The sequence below is a fragment of the Trachurus japonicus genome, chromosome 5 (assembly GCF_045865225.1).
Source record: "Trachurus japonicus isolate A0001 chromosome 5, Traja_1.0".
NCBI classification, from domain to species: Eukaryota; Metazoa; Chordata; class Actinopteri; order Carangiformes; family Carangidae; genus Trachurus; species Trachurus japonicus.
Genome location: NC_140911.1, coordinates 23,308,820 through 23,326,516, shown reverse-complemented (window position 1 = coordinate 23,326,516; position 17,697 = coordinate 23,308,820). Strand labels below are relative to the sequence as shown.

The window sequence follows — 17,697 nt, the reverse complement described above, 5'->3', positions numbered from 1 at the left end:
ATGCTAGCTGCTTGGCTCAGTGACACAGCTAGCATACCATTTATCTGCTGCTTTGTGCCGCTGCCGTCTCCGCGTGACATCGTGGCTGTGTAACCCGTGACAACCACAGAAGCTGCAGAGACGGTAACGATACAGCAGCTGACTTCACTGATGTCACAGTTATGTGAATTACAGCTTTCAGCTTTTTGGCTTTTCACCAGTAGAGAACAAACAGAGTCTGATTATGTGGTCTGGACCAATAAAGTAAGTTTATGATATTTGTTATGAAGAAATGAATCGTGTCATATAACAAACTTCCTCTTATTCCAAGCTACAGTTTCACTGTCTGTGTCTGTGGTGTACAGGTGAGAGCGAAAATATGTGGAGATTTCTTAATAAGTTTAATTGCAGAATTTCTAAATTATCATTTTGGTCTGGATACATTTTACTGCAGCCTCATTAAAACTACATCCAAAGACACCGACAGTACAGTAATTGATGGTGAGTTGAAGAGTTTTACAGGAGAGACTGTTTGTCATGCTACAGTACCTCTTGGTGGACAGGACACTTGACTGCACTGTGTACATCTGTTGTACTGTGGAGGAATCACTTAAACTCATTAGGGTGATTACTTGTTTTTTGGTTTTTTTTAACCTTAACCTAGTTCAACTGCAAGGAAAAAAAACAAACATTTATGCATGTAAAATATTTGAGCTTTCTCTTTGGATATATAATCTTTGCAGTGATGACACCCTCCTTTGTTACTGATGCAGTAGTTTCAATTTCAAAGTCAAAACAGATTCACTTGTATTTTATATATTATATATTTGCAATTAAAGATGGAAAAAAAGCAAACAGCTTGAACTGGCTGGTAGCAGTGTCGATCTTCACACTGACCCAGAGGACTCCCTGTGTAGGAGTTGGTGTCAATGTGTGAATGTCTGTAGCGTGGGAAACAGACCTCTATATACATCCACACATGCAACCTCCACCAATAAAACTGTTAATATAAGCACACAAACCATATGGTGGGCAAAAAAACATTGATACTGTCAGAAGAAGCCTGTTTGTTTGCAGGGTGGGTGTGTGTCTGTGTGTGTGTTTGTTGATGGGTAGGTAGGGGGTTGGTAAGTGTGTATGTTTCTGTGTGTATGCTAACAACAGTCCCATATAAGTCGATATCACCCTCACAGCTCCTGTGTGTCTGCTGCAAGGTCAGTTACCACTAGAAAACACAATGACAACCCCCAGCATCAACACACACACATGCCTGTTTTCAACATTTATAATTCATCAAACACATGTACACAACATGCCACAGGCATGAAAAACAAAAGAAATAAGCATACGTTAAATCTCTTGTGGCACAGTAACTGCTAACATCAGCAGGTATAATATTTACCATGTTCATAAACATAAAGCAGCGCTGAGGCTGATTGGAACATCATATCTGGTCATAAAACAAAGAACTGGACACATTAAACTGTTGACCTGATGATGGCATCAGAGGAAAATTTGGAGGATCAGGGGGTTATTACAGTTCATCCTGAGGGGGATTGTGAATGTCTGAACACATTTTGACCACATTTTATCACAATCTGCGTTGAGACGTCTCAGTCAGGACCAACAGACACGTTGCCAGTGTAGCTAAAAGCAAGACAAGGTCAAAACTTAGTGCATGGCTGGATGGTGAGGGAGATGTGATATTGAAGACCATGTAAATAGACTACTGTTATAAGTACTAATTACCAAAATCTATTGCTATGTGCTTTTCTGAAAAACGTTGATAAACCTAGTGACAAATAGTTGAAGCTGGCAACTGACTTTATTACCTCATGTCTCACTCTGAACACTGCCAGCACTGCCACATAGTCAGAGAATCTTGACTGCTATTTCCAGTGAAGCAGCTCATAATACTGAACAACACCACATGACACCTACAGTATACTTAAACACACTCAGTCACAGATTGCGAGGAAACAGTTTCAGCAGCAACTTTTCCTACAGGAGGCATAAATATATCAGACTGCTGCCAGAAAATCATTTGAGACATGTGTGTGATGACTGTGCAAAGACCTCGAGGCTCCTGACTGAGGGAGCAGAAACTAAAACCTAAGAGGCCTGTAGTGGGTCACGGGACAGGATTTTATTTAACACAGTAACAGAGATTCAGAGCAGCTACAGTTCACACTGTAACACACACCATCGCAGAGCAGCAGTTTGCAGCAAAATGTTTCTCCCAGTGGTGTGCTCAGCGCCGGCAGACAGGTAACAACCTCACACACAACAAAGCCTTTGTTTTATTGGACCAGAACTCACTCAGCCACATATTAATGCCCCTCTCCCAGTCTGCAATAAAAACTATTTCACGTTTTCATTTTCACTCTGAATAAGTGGATTTACTGCAGGCGATCACGCTCCACAGCTCGAAGCGGAGAAAGGCTTTCACTTCGGTTCGATGAGTCGTGTCAGAGCATCAATAAACACTCTACATTTTTCTGCAGAATACAATGAAGTTATGGAGTGAATATGAAGATCAATGAGAGGGGGCAGCAAATAAACAAAATCCATTTTCTATTTGGTAAGTTTGATAGTTTGCAGCAGGTGCAATCTCCATGTCTACTGGTGTCATGACACTTGGAGTAAACATGGATATGTGATTATTTTTCTTTCTACTGAGGAGTAAATAACAACTGATATTTAAATACAAGTACCTATACGCCTATAACACAAGACCTGTTTTTTGTAAAAGTGAATATTTTGCAGCATATATCTGTAAAGTGGATACTTTACTGTCAATTATGTGATGTCATGCCAGAGGCTCAAAGCCAAATTTAAAAAATATATAAATAGATATATTTGTGTTGTTCAATTCAATTACACCGCATCCTGACATACAGCGAGCATGTGAAATGGTGACAAAATCTCACGCGCAGTTGTCCTGATATGCAGCGTGACGATTTTGTTGTGAGTATATTCTATTGGTTCAGAATCCAAACCAATCAAATTATCGAGGGACGTAAACAAACTTCTGGCGCTATTTTTAGATTCCTGACGTTTCCTGGTTGCCATTTTCACATCTTGTAGTATTTTTTTTTTTTTTTAATTTTCTCTCATATTCACCTCTCTCTGCTAACTAGCTTGTCAACAGGAAGCAGCGTGTACTTTTCAACCAATAATAAGTGTTTAGGGGCGGGACGCCGCGAAATGTCGTCCAGATAGAGACAGAGCGAGCAAGTTTTTCAGGGTTGGGCCACATTGCTGGACAGAGCGATGGCAGTTTGTGGGTTCAATGATTAAAATTAATGATTTTTTAAAAATATATATCAGCTGATTTATTATTTCACTCTTAGCTGCCTCCTGCCAACACTTTTCTGAGCTAAGCCAAGCACATCCTACAGCCTTTTAGACTCTACAATATACTGTAGAGGTCTATGTTGACACGAGTGAATGCAGCAAAGTGTGTCTGTGTGTGTGTGTGTGTGTGTGTGTGTCAGTTTCACTGATATGTTGGTGCGTCAAGCTAATTCAATCATTTCCTCCTTGAATTCAATCATAGTTTTTATTACCTTGGCGTTCTTGTTTTTATTGGTGGTGGTTTTCTGCTTTGATACAGTTTATGTTTGAATCACGTGACAGAAAATCTTGAATTTTCCTCGACCCGCTGTAGTTGTATTTACACAATACAACTGCACAGGGCTGTTTCATCGGTTTATACTGCACAGCTGTTGTTGCTGTCCTCTGTACTCAGCCTCTGTTAGTGTTAGTGCTTTTACAGACGAAACTCAATATTTTTCATTCTTTTTGATCAACCCAGCAGAGTAGAGCCACCACTTTAGAGTCTAGTTTAGAGTCAGACTGAAAAAAGACTCAACATCCAGTGAATGGGTTGTGACGTGATGCGGTTGAGGAAATGGAATAACACCGACTTTCTATCCAGCACCTGCTTCAAGTAAAGCTGAATGAACTGCACTTGTACGGTACACTATAAGCACTTTACAATACAATCCACATACATAATGTTTTTTCCCCACACATACAGGTATAGCACTCTTCTCCAATATATACACTCACACAGTATGACTCACTGGGAGCAATTTGGGCTGCAGCATCTTGCCCAGGGACACTTGGCAGATAGGAGCCAGCAATCAAACCGCTCAAACCTTTGACTCGCTCTAGTTTTAATTAGTCCAAACAAGTTCATGACCAGATAGCTGTAGTGCCAAGGTGGAGAGAGACCATCTAACCAACTAACTGCTAACTACCTCTGAACCCCCTGTCACCTTTGATTATTGAATGACCTTTATTGGTTGTGTGGGACAGCATCAGTCTTTTCAGACAGTGCCCTTAAATAACAAGCTCTCTCTAATGACCTTAGTAATAGTAGTAGTACTAGTAGTAGTAGTAGTAGTAGTTAAAGCAGATATCAGTGGAATGTTTTTGTTAATATAAGTCCTAAATAGTCCTATTTTCCGTCAGCAATCACTTACATGAAGTATTTCAGCCTAAACACGAGTCTCTCCGTCACTCTGCTCTGCTGTAACCCGAGGAGAAAATTTTCCTTGTGGGATACAAGTGTTATCCAATGAGGGGAGAGAACGGCATGAAGGGCTGTGTGTGCAGCCAAGGGATGCGCGTGAATGTGGTGACGTAGCACGAGGACCAATTGATGCCTGACAAGGGCGGGGGCTGCTAACTCATGGTGCGTTCAAGGAAACTCGTACTTTGTGATTTTCCTTCCTGTGAAGTCATACCAGTTCGATCTGGTACGAGTTCACGGGTCGGAAGTTACGAGTGGCCGTTAAAGGGAACTTTCACAGACAACAGGACGGTAAAAACACGAGCTACGGGTTACCTGGAACGCTACCAAGTCGTAGTTGTGACTTGAAGCTGTAACTTACGGTTTCAAAAGCCTGTCTTGAACACAGCATTAGCCGAAACGGCCGTGCCGCTGTTATCTGCTTTAAGATAGGAGAAAATTAGGAAGTCATGTGAAAGCAGACATGATAAGAAGATGTTAGGGTGGATGGACGGTCGACTGTTCATTTCTGCTCAAGTTCTTAAAACCTTGACTTCAGTGAAGCTCCTCCAACTTTAAACCAAACCCTGACCTCTCCTTAAATTGGGCAGCAGCCTCACCACTACACTGTCATATCATGAAACAGTTAGTTGTTCATCTTTCAACAGTGACAAGAGTTTATCTCTGGTATTTATCCTGTTGCCAGTCGAGGCGCGAATTCTGGAGACGGTCCTATTGATCGAATGAGAAGTCTGGGACGGTCGTCGACATGTTGGATGGTGGACACGCTCAACGTTGATCGATGCTGGCATCATATCATGACTAGACACTCTTTGACTTTAATTTTCCCTCTAAACTCTACTTCCCCTTTTGTAATAAATTCTTCTCTTGATCCTCTTGTGACATTATCCCTGAAGCTCTCAGGCTGTAATTACTGCTGAGTGGAGATGAGCAGTGACGGGTACAAACAAATGATGGGGGTGAACAGGGCAGAGGTTAAAAACCAGTGAGGACATATTCACCATTACTCTCTGCGCGTGTCCTCATCAGTCATGTCGCTCAGCTGTTCTCTCGCTAAGTGCTGAAAAAGCTGCTTAGTCTGAAACAGGTTCTGTGGAGAAACTCTCCTCCCTCCCTCCTGCTGCTTCCTTTAACTCCCTCTTCTCAGCTCCATTTATTCATCTCTCCTCTCTCTCTCTCTCTCTACATTCACCCTCTCACTTGATGGCTTTCGATTTGTCTTTCCATTTACCCTCCCTACCATATAACCCTCCCCTTGCCCCCACTCCCTCCTCCCTCCCTCCCTCTCCCTCTCCTCTCCTCTCCTCTCCTCTCCAGCAATCAGACGGATCCTCTTTCATCAGAGGAGTGGTAGCACACCAGTCTGGGCTGTGATATTGGTTCGTTGGACGGCTGCCATGTTGATCTGCAGCAAGAGATGACAATCGCTACACATGATACCTGCAGGAATATGGAGGGGAAGACGCTGGTGGGGGAGGAATGGGGAGAAAAACAAAGAGAGAGAAAGGGACAGAGAGAGGTGTAGATGGATAAAACCAAACACAAAGCAAATATGAAACGAAGAGAGAGAGATAGGGAAAGAGGCTGTTATCCTTTGATGCCAGGAAAAGCTTTTTTAAATTGACAGTAATCCTCCGCTACAACACTCATTGACTCTGACGTTTCTGAAGTAAGTGTTGAAATCTGGAAAATAGAATCCAGATTCAGCAGGAAGCTACAGAAAAACACAATCTGTGAAAAATATCTGTTAAACTACCACAGCATTGATCTTTTCTTTTAATATGATCTAAACCTTAACTGCTGAGGTTCAAGTATACTATCCCTCCCTGTCTTTTGAATCACTATAACAGTCAACTAATGTATCTGCCCCTCCCACCCTCAGGGAGGGGCTACAGGCCACGACAGCCAGCTCTAACAACCTGCTGTGCTGCTATAAGGACTTGAACTCGGCCTTGTTGTATTTCTCCTCTCTGATCCAGCTGCTGAGTCTGTTTGCTGCTTTTCCATCGGCTCAACTCCTGTAGCCTTTAGTGTCAAGTGAAGACATTCCAGTCTGGGCCAAAGTGGTGGGCCGACTGACTCTGAAAGTGAACGCTGGCGGCGATTATGAGGGTGTAAAGAGTCAATGTGTGCAGAGACAGAAAGGGAGAGAGAAGTAAATGGAAGCAGGAGGAAAAAGAAAATGTGAAATGAGGGAAACGACAAAGAGCTTGTGAAATATTCTGTTCATTTACGGTAGGGCACGTATCAGTGTTTGCGTTCCTCAGACTCATAATGTGAAAGATATCAGAAGAGTTTCCTGTAAAGGCCTAATGTGAGGTTATTAGAGCAAGAAATGAGGAGAGAGTGCATGCCTAAAGGCAGTTAAAGGTAGTACAGGGCATTTATCTATATGAAAATATCATGATTTATTATTATGGATTAGAGTGAGGTCTTATTCCCACCATATATATTTAGACATTTCCATTCCATCAGCTAAAACATCAGTTGTGCAATCGTTCATCACAATCAAGTTAAGTGGAGGAAGCATCTGATGGTTCAAACTGACATGGTGTGAAGAAACAGAGCTGTAGTTACTTCATAAGTTCAAAACACTGAAGATGAGCGGCTGGGCTCTTTGCTGGATGACTGTCTTCCTGCTGATAGCCTAACTCACATACTGATGCTCATCATCTTCATCCTCATCATCTTTCTCTGGTTTTCACTGGTGGCCATTACATGTGAAATCAACATGAAAAACCAATGCAGATTGAAGCCCTACAAATCTCTCCATGTCAACTCATTACTTTATTTGTATACTAGCTGATCCAAACTTTAGTAGAACAAATAAATAATGTAATGATAAAGTAAAATTAGTTAACACAGCTCACTTCAGTATCTACACAAATGAAGTAAAATAGTTTGATTGAAATTGAAACAATTATTTTAACACATAACTACACAATATTAAGCCTTAGTTGAGCAACATTAAACATTTAATTCATAGCTTATAAAGCATTCTTCCTACATTGATACTAATTAGTACGTATAATTTCTAAACAAAGTTCTAAATGTTCAACTCTGGATTAATAATCATCCATAGCAAAACATGTATTAACACACTCACTAACCATTAGAACATACGTATCTAAATCATTGTGCAGTACAGTATGTGTGTAGCCTAAATGTTTATCTAAATAGTTTGTTAATCATTCACTTACACGTTATAAATGATCTATTGAACCACTGACATCTCTTAAAGAGCTGTTTTTTAATTGATATGATACTTAATATATATTCATAATATATTAAGTATTTAAAAACAATCATTTAATACATTTCAGCAAACACTCTTTCACTATATTACCCTCTCATTGTGTTTTTTGTACACAAAATATTTCCTTGACACCTTTTTAATGTGATGTTAATGGCATGCCAGTCATCCACCTCTTTTATGCACATTCTTCTGCGTAAACATTCTCAGTTTAAAAAACCTCTAGAGATAAGAAGAAAACATCAATCATCTGTGGAGTGACAATGAGGAGACTGCGCCTTCCTCTTGCTAATGTATGTTTTTCAAATGATTTTATGTTTCTTCTGCCTCACCACCCAGTCAACTTACATTCACTCAGCAGCAGTGGAGAAGAACAAGACTTCATTCATCTTTTACTTTGATGATTGTCTTGAAATCCCTCTATAATTGGTGATACATTTAGATAAATCTTGGCTAATGGCTCTGTATAAGTAAAGTGCTTAGAACTGTCACTCAGAGCTGCATTTTCTCTACAACAGACACTGTGTCAGAAAACAGCCTCTCTTTTCCAAATGGACAGAGCTGCAGTCTGTGGAGCGGTGACCTGCTCTATAAGGACTCACCCCAATCCTGCATTTGCATAATAGTCTCTCATATACAGTACACTGTGGCTGAGCAAGGCTGTAGACAAAGCCAGTGGGTTGGTAAATTGAATCAGGAACGTATCGGTGATGGACACTGCTCCTGATCACAGCAGCGTCCTGGTTTATGTCAGTGAGGAGCTAACGTTGGACTCCGTTGTCTTTAAAACTTTTAAAACAATCAACATTCGGCCTTGGTTCCAGTTCCTGTAGACTCCATTAATACTTCTTGGCTGGTTATCTAACAGACTAGCTCTGATGTCCTTCGTAGTCTTGCCCTCCAACTTTGTTCCCAGGCTCATTGGGATATGTCTGTTCAGCCTTGGGGGACTCTTCTCTGTGAGACGTGCCCAGAAAACTTCCACAGGGAGACATCTGACTCAATCAGCATGAAAGGGCAGCAACTCATCTCCAGAACCATGACTAAAGACTTGGTGTTGTGGTTTAATATTAGTTTTCTATTTGAGGAGAACTCAAATGTTCCTTTTCACGCCCCATTAGCCTGCACTCTGTGGAGGTGCTTAACACCAGTGGTACCATCGCAGGATGTCATCTGTTCATCGCAAATCAGTATGCTTTGCAAACTCTTTTGCAAAGCCTCACTACCTCTTCAGGAAATAAAGAGGGAGAGGTTAAAGACAGGATACGTAAAAACTTAACTTGAAATATGCTTGGTCTATATTTTATTTCATATAATTAATCAAATAGACGAAAGAGGCAGATGTCAGCAGATTTCATGTTCTGGTTAAATGATCGCAGTGATCAAATCTATAACAATGTTACAAGCAAACATCAATTTCAAAGCCAGTGGTATTGCTCAGAAAAGGATACATCCCCACTCTCTCAATGGTTGCCGACTGTTACTTCCACCTTGTTGTGTGCACACTGACTGCAGATAGAAAACCTTTCACCTGTAGTCCTGGTTGGGCAACATGTTGTACAAACAAATTCTTTCAAAGCATGACCCAACCTTCACCCTTGTCTAACCATTTCACATCTGGGGACAAAAGGACCAGATGTGTGCTGGAGATCACCACCTCCAGTGTTAGAGGATGTGATGTCAGCTGAGGGCACAGGGTCAGGAGCTTTCAGCAGAGTCACACGCTGCATGTTCGGTAAACTGAACGGACAAAGTCTCTTGACCCGTCTTCATCTGTGGGAGGAGAGAAGACTGTTCCATCTTCCCATCATTAGTCAGTGAGGTTAAGTGGAGCTCTCCATCTCTCTGCCACTCCTCCATTCCCACTTCTTCCACTGGGGTCATAAAGTGGTTACTGTAATTTATATTGGTCATTCAGCCTCCTGTCCTTACACCCAGTTGAGTGTCAACATACAGTATCTGCTCTGCTGTATAACTCAGCTTTACATGCATCAGGGCAAGGAGACTCCTTTGACTGCAGCTACAACCCTTTGCAATTCTTTCGTCATGATCTCAACAAACTTTTCACACAACTTTCAGCCGGTCGTCGAGCCTGAAGTATCAAAACAAAAACAGAAACTTTGACAGGTGCAATAGCTATAGCAAAAACAGCCCAGCGCGTGTTTCAGAGGGTCGCCTGGGGACTGGTGTCAATCACAGCTGACATTTCTACAGCTACAGATGTAGCTGGTTAGGGTATACTGGTCAATCACAGTGTACCACAGTGCTAAGATATAGAGACAGCCAACCATTTAGATTTAGGTTTACTAAGAAGCTAGTGGAATTGATTCTTAGTCAGTGGCTTCTAGTGTTTAGGCCAGGGTTTCTGAATCTTTGAGAAGTCCTTATGACCTGTCTTAAGGACTGGTTTTCCATTGTTCCATACAGTCTGACTGCAGCTGTAGGAAATGTCCTATATTTATCTCGTTATATGACAGCATTGCTATTCTGAGCAGAATCAGATACTCTACGTGAAATAAATAATGACTGTTGGATTGTTTGCATTGTTTTGTGGTGGGCTTGGATAACAGTGATGTACTTATTTCTTTCACCTTTGTGGTTTATATTTGATGCTCCGGTTGTAACAAGATCTCTGATACGGAGCACAGTGTTTCCCAGATGTCATTTGTAGTCTCCCTGACTTGCACTATTCAGAGTCCAGTATCAGACCTCAGATCAGCTTACAGAGCGCACAGCAGTGATAACGGCAGCACTCTGTATGGGGTCAGCTTTCCAGATACGGATCATGCATTCTTGTTTTATTGCTTCTTTATTCATGTTTAATTGGAGTTTTTGGAGAGCTTTGGAGCTTTTGGCCAAGTTGATGAAACTATACAAGCCCAATAAAAGATATTATGTTTGTTTAAGACCACACAGAGCTGTTTAGCATGGCTGCAGACAGGTGGTCTGGCACTGGGTTTCTGTTATCCGGTAATTAAAGTCAGACAAAGACAAAGTCCGTAAAATATTATAAAGCACAATTTGAATTTCATTAAGATAGGAAATTTCCACGTGTCATTTTATAAAAAAAACCCTGAATCTTATTTTTTATGAATGTGTAGGCCAGGTTAATGTGGAACGAAACTTTCTCTTTTTTCAAGTGGTACTAAACTTGTCGCATTTGTTTCATTTACTCTGACAAAGCATGCACCGCACAGTACAACAACAATAGCGGAAGAGGTTGGACATGTCAAAACAAGAAAATGACTGAGGAGAAGGATTATAATGAGTTTTTATTGCATAACTATTCCAAACGCATATAGGCCTAGCAAACTGACATTAATTGATTTCAAGTTGGCAGCATGCTGCGTTATTATAATGGTATGACACAATCCAGATGTGTTTTTTGTTTGCACATTGTTGTAGGTTGGCCTTCAGCTATGCTACATGTGCCAGTTATGCAGGGTAGTCCCTGTGAAGGAAGGTGAGATGATAAACGGACGTCTGCATGTGTATCACCTGTAAGGATGATGCCGCGATCGTAGCGGAAATAATGAAAGTAATGGCAAACAAACACTGCATATCTCCAAAATCAGGCAGGTTTCCAGGATGCCAAGTAGCCTACTCATTTTAATGTAACAATTGCCGATGAGAACCGGTGTCAAAAAGGAAAAAAGGAAGAAAAAAAAAATCAATCGATCACGGACTTCATGATCGATTACCATGGTTAGTCTTGTTGCATCAACTGTTAAACGCTGACACTCAGGCCTCAATACAGTGTGAATACTAAAACAATCAGATTATGTCCTGAAAGCTAACTGCTGGCATGTCTGCACACAGCTATAAAACTTCATGTTTCTTTGTCAAATGGCCTCAGTGATGACATTTTGTCAGAAGGAGAGATATTTAATATTTCATCATTATAAAACTGTAATTTGAAGTTGTAGCAGCGTGTAAAAGTTCTGTGTGGCCAGGGTTGGATGACAGGAAGTAGCAGTTATTTGCCTCTGCAGTGCAATCAACTAGATTTGTTCTTTCTTCGCTCTGAAGAGAAGCAGCTGTAAAAATGCTACGGCATAGCTTTATCACAGTGCTGTGTATTAACGTGTGTGTGTGTGTGTGTTTCCTCCCAACAGACACAGACTACATCAGTGAGGAGGAGAAACAGAAAGTGGAGCTGATGTTGGCGTATCTTACGGAGGAGTCCAAACAGGCCGCAGCCAGTACAGCTGTGAGTACAACTGCATGTGTGATCGAACTTCAGCACGTCTTCGTCATCCTGATGCTCTCGTTGTAGCCGTCTTATCTAAATGTCACTGTGTCACAAGTCTTAAAGGGACAACGAGGAGTTTTGGAAAAGCAAAGCGTTTTCACACTACATTTATGAGCCTCCGCACGCACCGTAGAATTCTTCGACCGGCGCAAGACGGACTCATGTTTTCATTCATCAAGAATTAAAGTATAGGTTCAAAGAGGTTCAGTTACCGTCATAGTCCCGACCATAAACGGCAATACGGCGGCGTTATTCTCATGAGCGTCCGCGAAACCGAAAGTAAGGAAACGCTGGTCGGCTCGCCCAGCATTTCCACCATTAATTAAAATAACAAAATAACGATAGAGTCAAAACGATATATTTATCGAAAATGGAGCCATTAACAAGTGTGGGTAGCGTAGATTCATCCACATTAACGTGAGACTTTTTATAACCAAATAGAAACTCCTCGTTGTCCCTTTAACTCCTACATGTGTTTTAAACTCTACAGATAACTGAGGCAGTAAAAACAGAGCATGTTTCATGTTTATCCTAAAAGATTTGGGAATTATTATAATTCAGGTATCAGACTGTTATTGTGCTGTTAGTCACTTGGTTAGTATGACTCATAAAGTACATTCATCTCCAACCCATCATTATCATAAACTACAAAACAAAGAGTTGCTTTCAGAGGAGCTCGGCAGAGAGGCCTCAGTGTTTAACTGATATTGTGAGAGGCAGCCCTGCTCTACGAAAGCAGAGCAAAAACATGGGAAGTTAAATTAAAAAAAAAAGGTTTTAGGTTATCTGGCAAAGACACAAACAAGAGAAGTCTGTAACACAATCAATTTGATGCCTTTTAGTTTTATTATTAAAGACCTGTAAGTCACTGGCTAAGGTTCAGGAGTGTGTATGCAGCTCTTGGCCGATGCTCTTTTAATTTAATGAGCAAGCTGTACACTCTTGACTCCGCAGCGAGGTGATTTGATCTTTAATAAATATCACTCAGCTGTAAATATGTCTCCTAATGGGAGCAGTGGCGCTGGGCCGTGGACCGAGGAGCTGCTGTCAGGTCAGCTGGAGGAGTTGTGGAGGAGATTCATCACTAATTTGCCCCAAAAGCTCATAATAAATGAATTCTTATGTAACCTAGTATCACCCTGTCCTCACAAGCTTGGGTTCAAACTTTTGAGAATAGTGAGAGCAACAAAAAGAAAGTTGCAGCTGTTAAGTGCAGATGGACTCATGGGATCATGCTATATACATGTAGGTGTACCTAAAAAGGGTTTTTTTTTGTCCATCTTCGACCGGTGACACCAGAGCATCTACTAATAATGCGTCCTTCCTGACTAACTCGGTTGGACTTGGTTTAGATTCCAGTTGATGGAGCATGGCCAGCATTCTTGGAGCCTGACATTCATTAAAAGCAGCTGAATCAGCTGTTATCAGCTCTTGTTTACAGTGTAGCCATGGATGTACTGATAATTCTGACACTGAGGGAAACTTAATGAAGTTCAACAGGCTCTTTTTTCTCTGGTTCCTAAATGAATGTCTTGAGCTTTATTCTGGATGGACCTCAGATATGACGACATCCTCAGCAAGTGGAAGTTGCACTGAATCATATCAACGTGTGTTTGATGTCTGTGTGTTCAGATCTGACTCAGTTAGGACTCTGAGGAGGAGAATGATAACAGAGTTTGGTAAATTTGACTTGGAGTCCTTCGTATATAAACAAACCTCACAGAGTACAGTCAGAAGTTTAGAAGAAGAAAACAAAAAAAGTTCTTTCATGAGACCCGGTCAGCAGTTTGGACAAACTGATCCAGTTGCCCTTGAGGGTGAAGCCGATCAGGAGAAACCCATTTCCTCTGCCTGTCCGTCCTCCTCTTCCTCTCCGCGGTGGAAACCTGATCCTTCTCTCTCCCCTGTCGACTCCACCACAGAGCTAAACAGGCTGGAGAGAGGATTTATTATTGATAAAGAGAAGGAGGAGGGAAAAGGAGAAGGAGGGAGGGAAGAAAGATGTGTAAATCATATTTTTGCTTTGTCATGCTCCAAGAACCAGTATTTCAGACTTGTGCACCAGTAACACATGAGGCTCTGTAGTGGACAATAGATCCTATACATTTTATTAGACTCTGGGAGGAGATGGTGTAGAGACAGATGCAAGGAAGGAAAATAAAACACAGTCAGAGCCTGAGGTATACTGTATTTCCACAAACCCACTAATGTTCCTCTGCCGAGAGGGGAGGCTCTGCTCTCTGCTCTCACTCTAATGTACGGTTTGGCCTCATGATTGGAAACTTCTCCCGTCCAGTCACTCCGACTCGCAAGTGGCTCTGAGCTTGCGCTGATTTAGGACTTGAATAGATACTGATGAATTTATTTTTGGTTTCTCACTCCACCTACTGTGTGTGTGTGTGTGTGTGTGTGTGTGTACTTTAAAGCTGGAAGTTCAATCGTTTGCTCTTAAGCCTGGTGTGGGACAAGAAAACTTGGATACATTATCATGCAGGTTGCTTTTATTCTTGTATGTTTATGTTTGTTTGTTTTAATCTCCTGCGTCCTCACTAGAGTTGAATCGACCTATTGGCTCGCTTGACCCTCAGTTTCACTACGACAGTGACCCTACAACAAGTTAAAATTCAGGCATGATTCTCACAGTGGAGAGCCGAGTTGAGACCTCTTCACCACCAGTCATCACTGATGAATCAAGTCCCAGATGAGACGCCATGTTGAGATATGTTGGTTGATCAGTTACAGTAAATGATTAACTGATTAAAATCATTGAAGAACATCAGAATGCCCGGCATCTTACAGCGTCATCATTGTTGAATAGCCTTTGTCTTCTCCTCATCGCCGCGGCCTGGAGGTGTAGTGCGTTTATCGCCAAAAAATAGCTAATGTCTCCAGAGACTGATTCACATCAAGGGTAGCCAGGATATCCAGGACGTGTCGGGCTGTGACATCTATAATCTGATCTGTCACTAAGGCCAAAACCAGATCAATGGGATGGTTGCCTCCCACCTCCTACCTAAACTGTAGTGAAGCAGTTTTCCTAGGTTACATCATGTACATGTAACACGTTACATTGTAGTTGACATCTGTAGAGTTGTGACTGTGTGGATAGTCATTAATGGTGTCACGTTGTGCTGTTTAACTGATATGGCTTGTACCTGTGGTTTAATGTGGATGCTGCTGCAGTTGCTTCTGTTGATCAGTGAGTCTCACTGAGCTGCTGTTTAACTGTAAAATTAAACACCACTGATTTAAAGGGATAGTTCACCCAAAATTCAAATTTCACTTTCACTATCTACTCACCCTCATTTCGACTAAGAGCTGTGAGAATTTTCAGAGTCCTCCGTGCCTTCTCTGAGTTACGGGGGAGGTCCGCGCAGCAGTATTTGTCCATATAATGGTTGTCAATGGATACCAACTTTCTTCATCCAAAAAGACACACCAAAAAACATCCAAATACCTCCATACTGTTCATCTGTAATGTCCCTCTTGTATTGAAGCCCCAACATGAGAAATTGTTCCGCTGGACACAGGAAGAGCAGTGAACTGAGACACTGGGAGCTTCCGCTACAAACAAGCTTAAAATATAGACTTATTTAATTTTTTTCGGAACATTTTCTCATGTCGGGGCTTCAATACAAGAGGGACATTACAGACGAGCTGTGTGGAGGTATTTGGATGTTTTTTGGTGTGTCTTTTTGGACGAAGAAAGTTGGTATCCATTCACAACCATTAAATGGACAAATACTGCTGCACGGAGCCCCCCGTAACTCAGAGAAGGCACGGCGGACTCTGAAAATTCTCACAGCTCTTAGTCAACATGAGGGTGAGTAGATAATGAGTGAAATTTGAATTTTGGGTGAACTATCCCTTTAATGAGGTTGGCAAAAGTTGTCCAGTTTGTGCAAAACTACTGCCCCTGTTGGTTTTGAATGGCTGGACCCACCTGATTATCCTTGCACTGGCCCACTACATGACATCTGAGCAGGTTATTGGGTCCTGCTGAGTGGGACCCACTGCAGCAGACAGAGACTCTGTGGGGGTCGGGGGTAATAGCGAGCCTATGTGATATTGAGCTGTAAATCTGCAGGTGCCGTTTGGAGGTAGAGAGAGTGAGCATGGCCGATCACATTTAATAGTTTGTTTATCTGAACCAAACAGCTGTGCTTTACCCAGAACAATCTCCAGGGCCTTTTATGTCTTATGTAACCCAAACTTTTTTATCTGATTGTTAAACATTTATTAGGGGAACTTCAAGAGTTCTTGTATTTTTTATAGCAATCCATCGTTCTTTTACCATGGAGGCGGGGGGGATGTTTCAGGATCCTTTTTTGGGAAGAGATGGAGAATAACACCGCTGCTTCACTGTGTGTAGGTTTCACTTCTTCAAAGGACTGCTTGAAGGTTTGGGCCTAGGTTTAAAGTCAAGGTTACAATTAGATTCTGCTGAAAGTTATGTGATGGTCTTCACAAGTGTAGAAACTGGTATCCAACCATAGCAGCAAAAGCCTCCCCAGAGTACCACTTAGGTGATATTTAACTCCCAGATCACTCTTTCCCTTTACTATCTCTCTCCTCTTTCCTCAATCACCAGCTGCCACCCTACTCCTCCTAGCCCACAGACTCCTTGGAGACCCTCCTCTGTAAGTGCTGTACAGCAGCCTAGAGGATCTGCAGTGTTAGAATATAATCCAGTGCCATTTTATTGATGGTTATATCTTTTATTTTTCAGGAGCTCTCACTATAACTCATAGTGATATAATGAATCACTTAGCGGGACTTGGAACCATGTATGAATTACTGAACAGGGCTTCAGGCCCGTGCCTCTCTGTGAAGTGCCCGTCAGTTTATGTGAAAGCCACAGAGCTCAGCTGCAAAATTATTATTTTTCCTCAACTGTTTTGCACATGAAGACCTAAAAAACATTTCGAATGATGAAAACATCATTTTGGTTTACTGCAGCCACCCAGATCCATGCCTGCTTCTTTTTTTTTAAGGTTTCAGAAACCCAGAGAAGGCGGGGGGGTCTGAGCTGGTCCTGAGTCAGTTTATCCGTCCCATCAGACAGGGCTGATTCCTAGAAATGCCACATTCAGCTGATAGCAAGCTTAAATCATTAGACTGTTTGAAAAGCTGTCGGGTTGGTGGCTCTTTTCTCTAAACATCTCCATACACAGTTATCACCTCTCTCTCTCTCTCTCTCTCTGTCTCTCTCTCTCACACTCACACTCACACACACACACACACACACACACACATACACACACACACACACACACACAGTGGCAAAGATACACTGCTATGCTTCACATATGTAAACATACCACTTTTTTTTGTCTGCTTATGTTCACCTTGACAACAGCTGGGATGTCAGGGTAACCAGATCCACAGCACCAGGGCGTTGAAGCTCCAATTATTATCCTCTAAATGGAGGGAGGAGGGGGAGAAAGACGAGAGGAGAGACAATGAACAGCAGATAAAGTGGAGCAGCGACGAGCAGAGAGAGTGATCTGTGTGTTTTGTGTGTGAGACGGGAGCTGCTACCAATGTGCTGACCTTTGTGTTGAACCAGCTGAGAAGTGTGGACTCCGTGTTCCACAGATCAGTTTACCTGACATGATTTATTATTCACTCAGTTGAAAGTATTTGTGATCAATGCGGCCTGTAGTGGTTAAA

General features: G+C 41.8%; 1 protein-coding gene across 2 annotated transcripts in view; it reads left to right on the top strand.

The window, feature by feature from the left end:
* The window catches only part of rnf123 (ring finger protein 123), a 133,169-nt gene that overhangs the window by 96,290 nt on the left and 19,182 nt on the right, over positions 1–17,697 (top strand). For both annotated transcript variants that reach the window (XM_085776775.1, XM_085776776.1), the window contains exon 38: positions 11,888–11,982. In XM_085776775.1, coding sequence (XP_085632901.1) covers positions 11,888–11,982 — 95 coding nt within the window. The remainder of the gene's footprint in view (positions 1–11,887; positions 11,983–17,697) is intronic.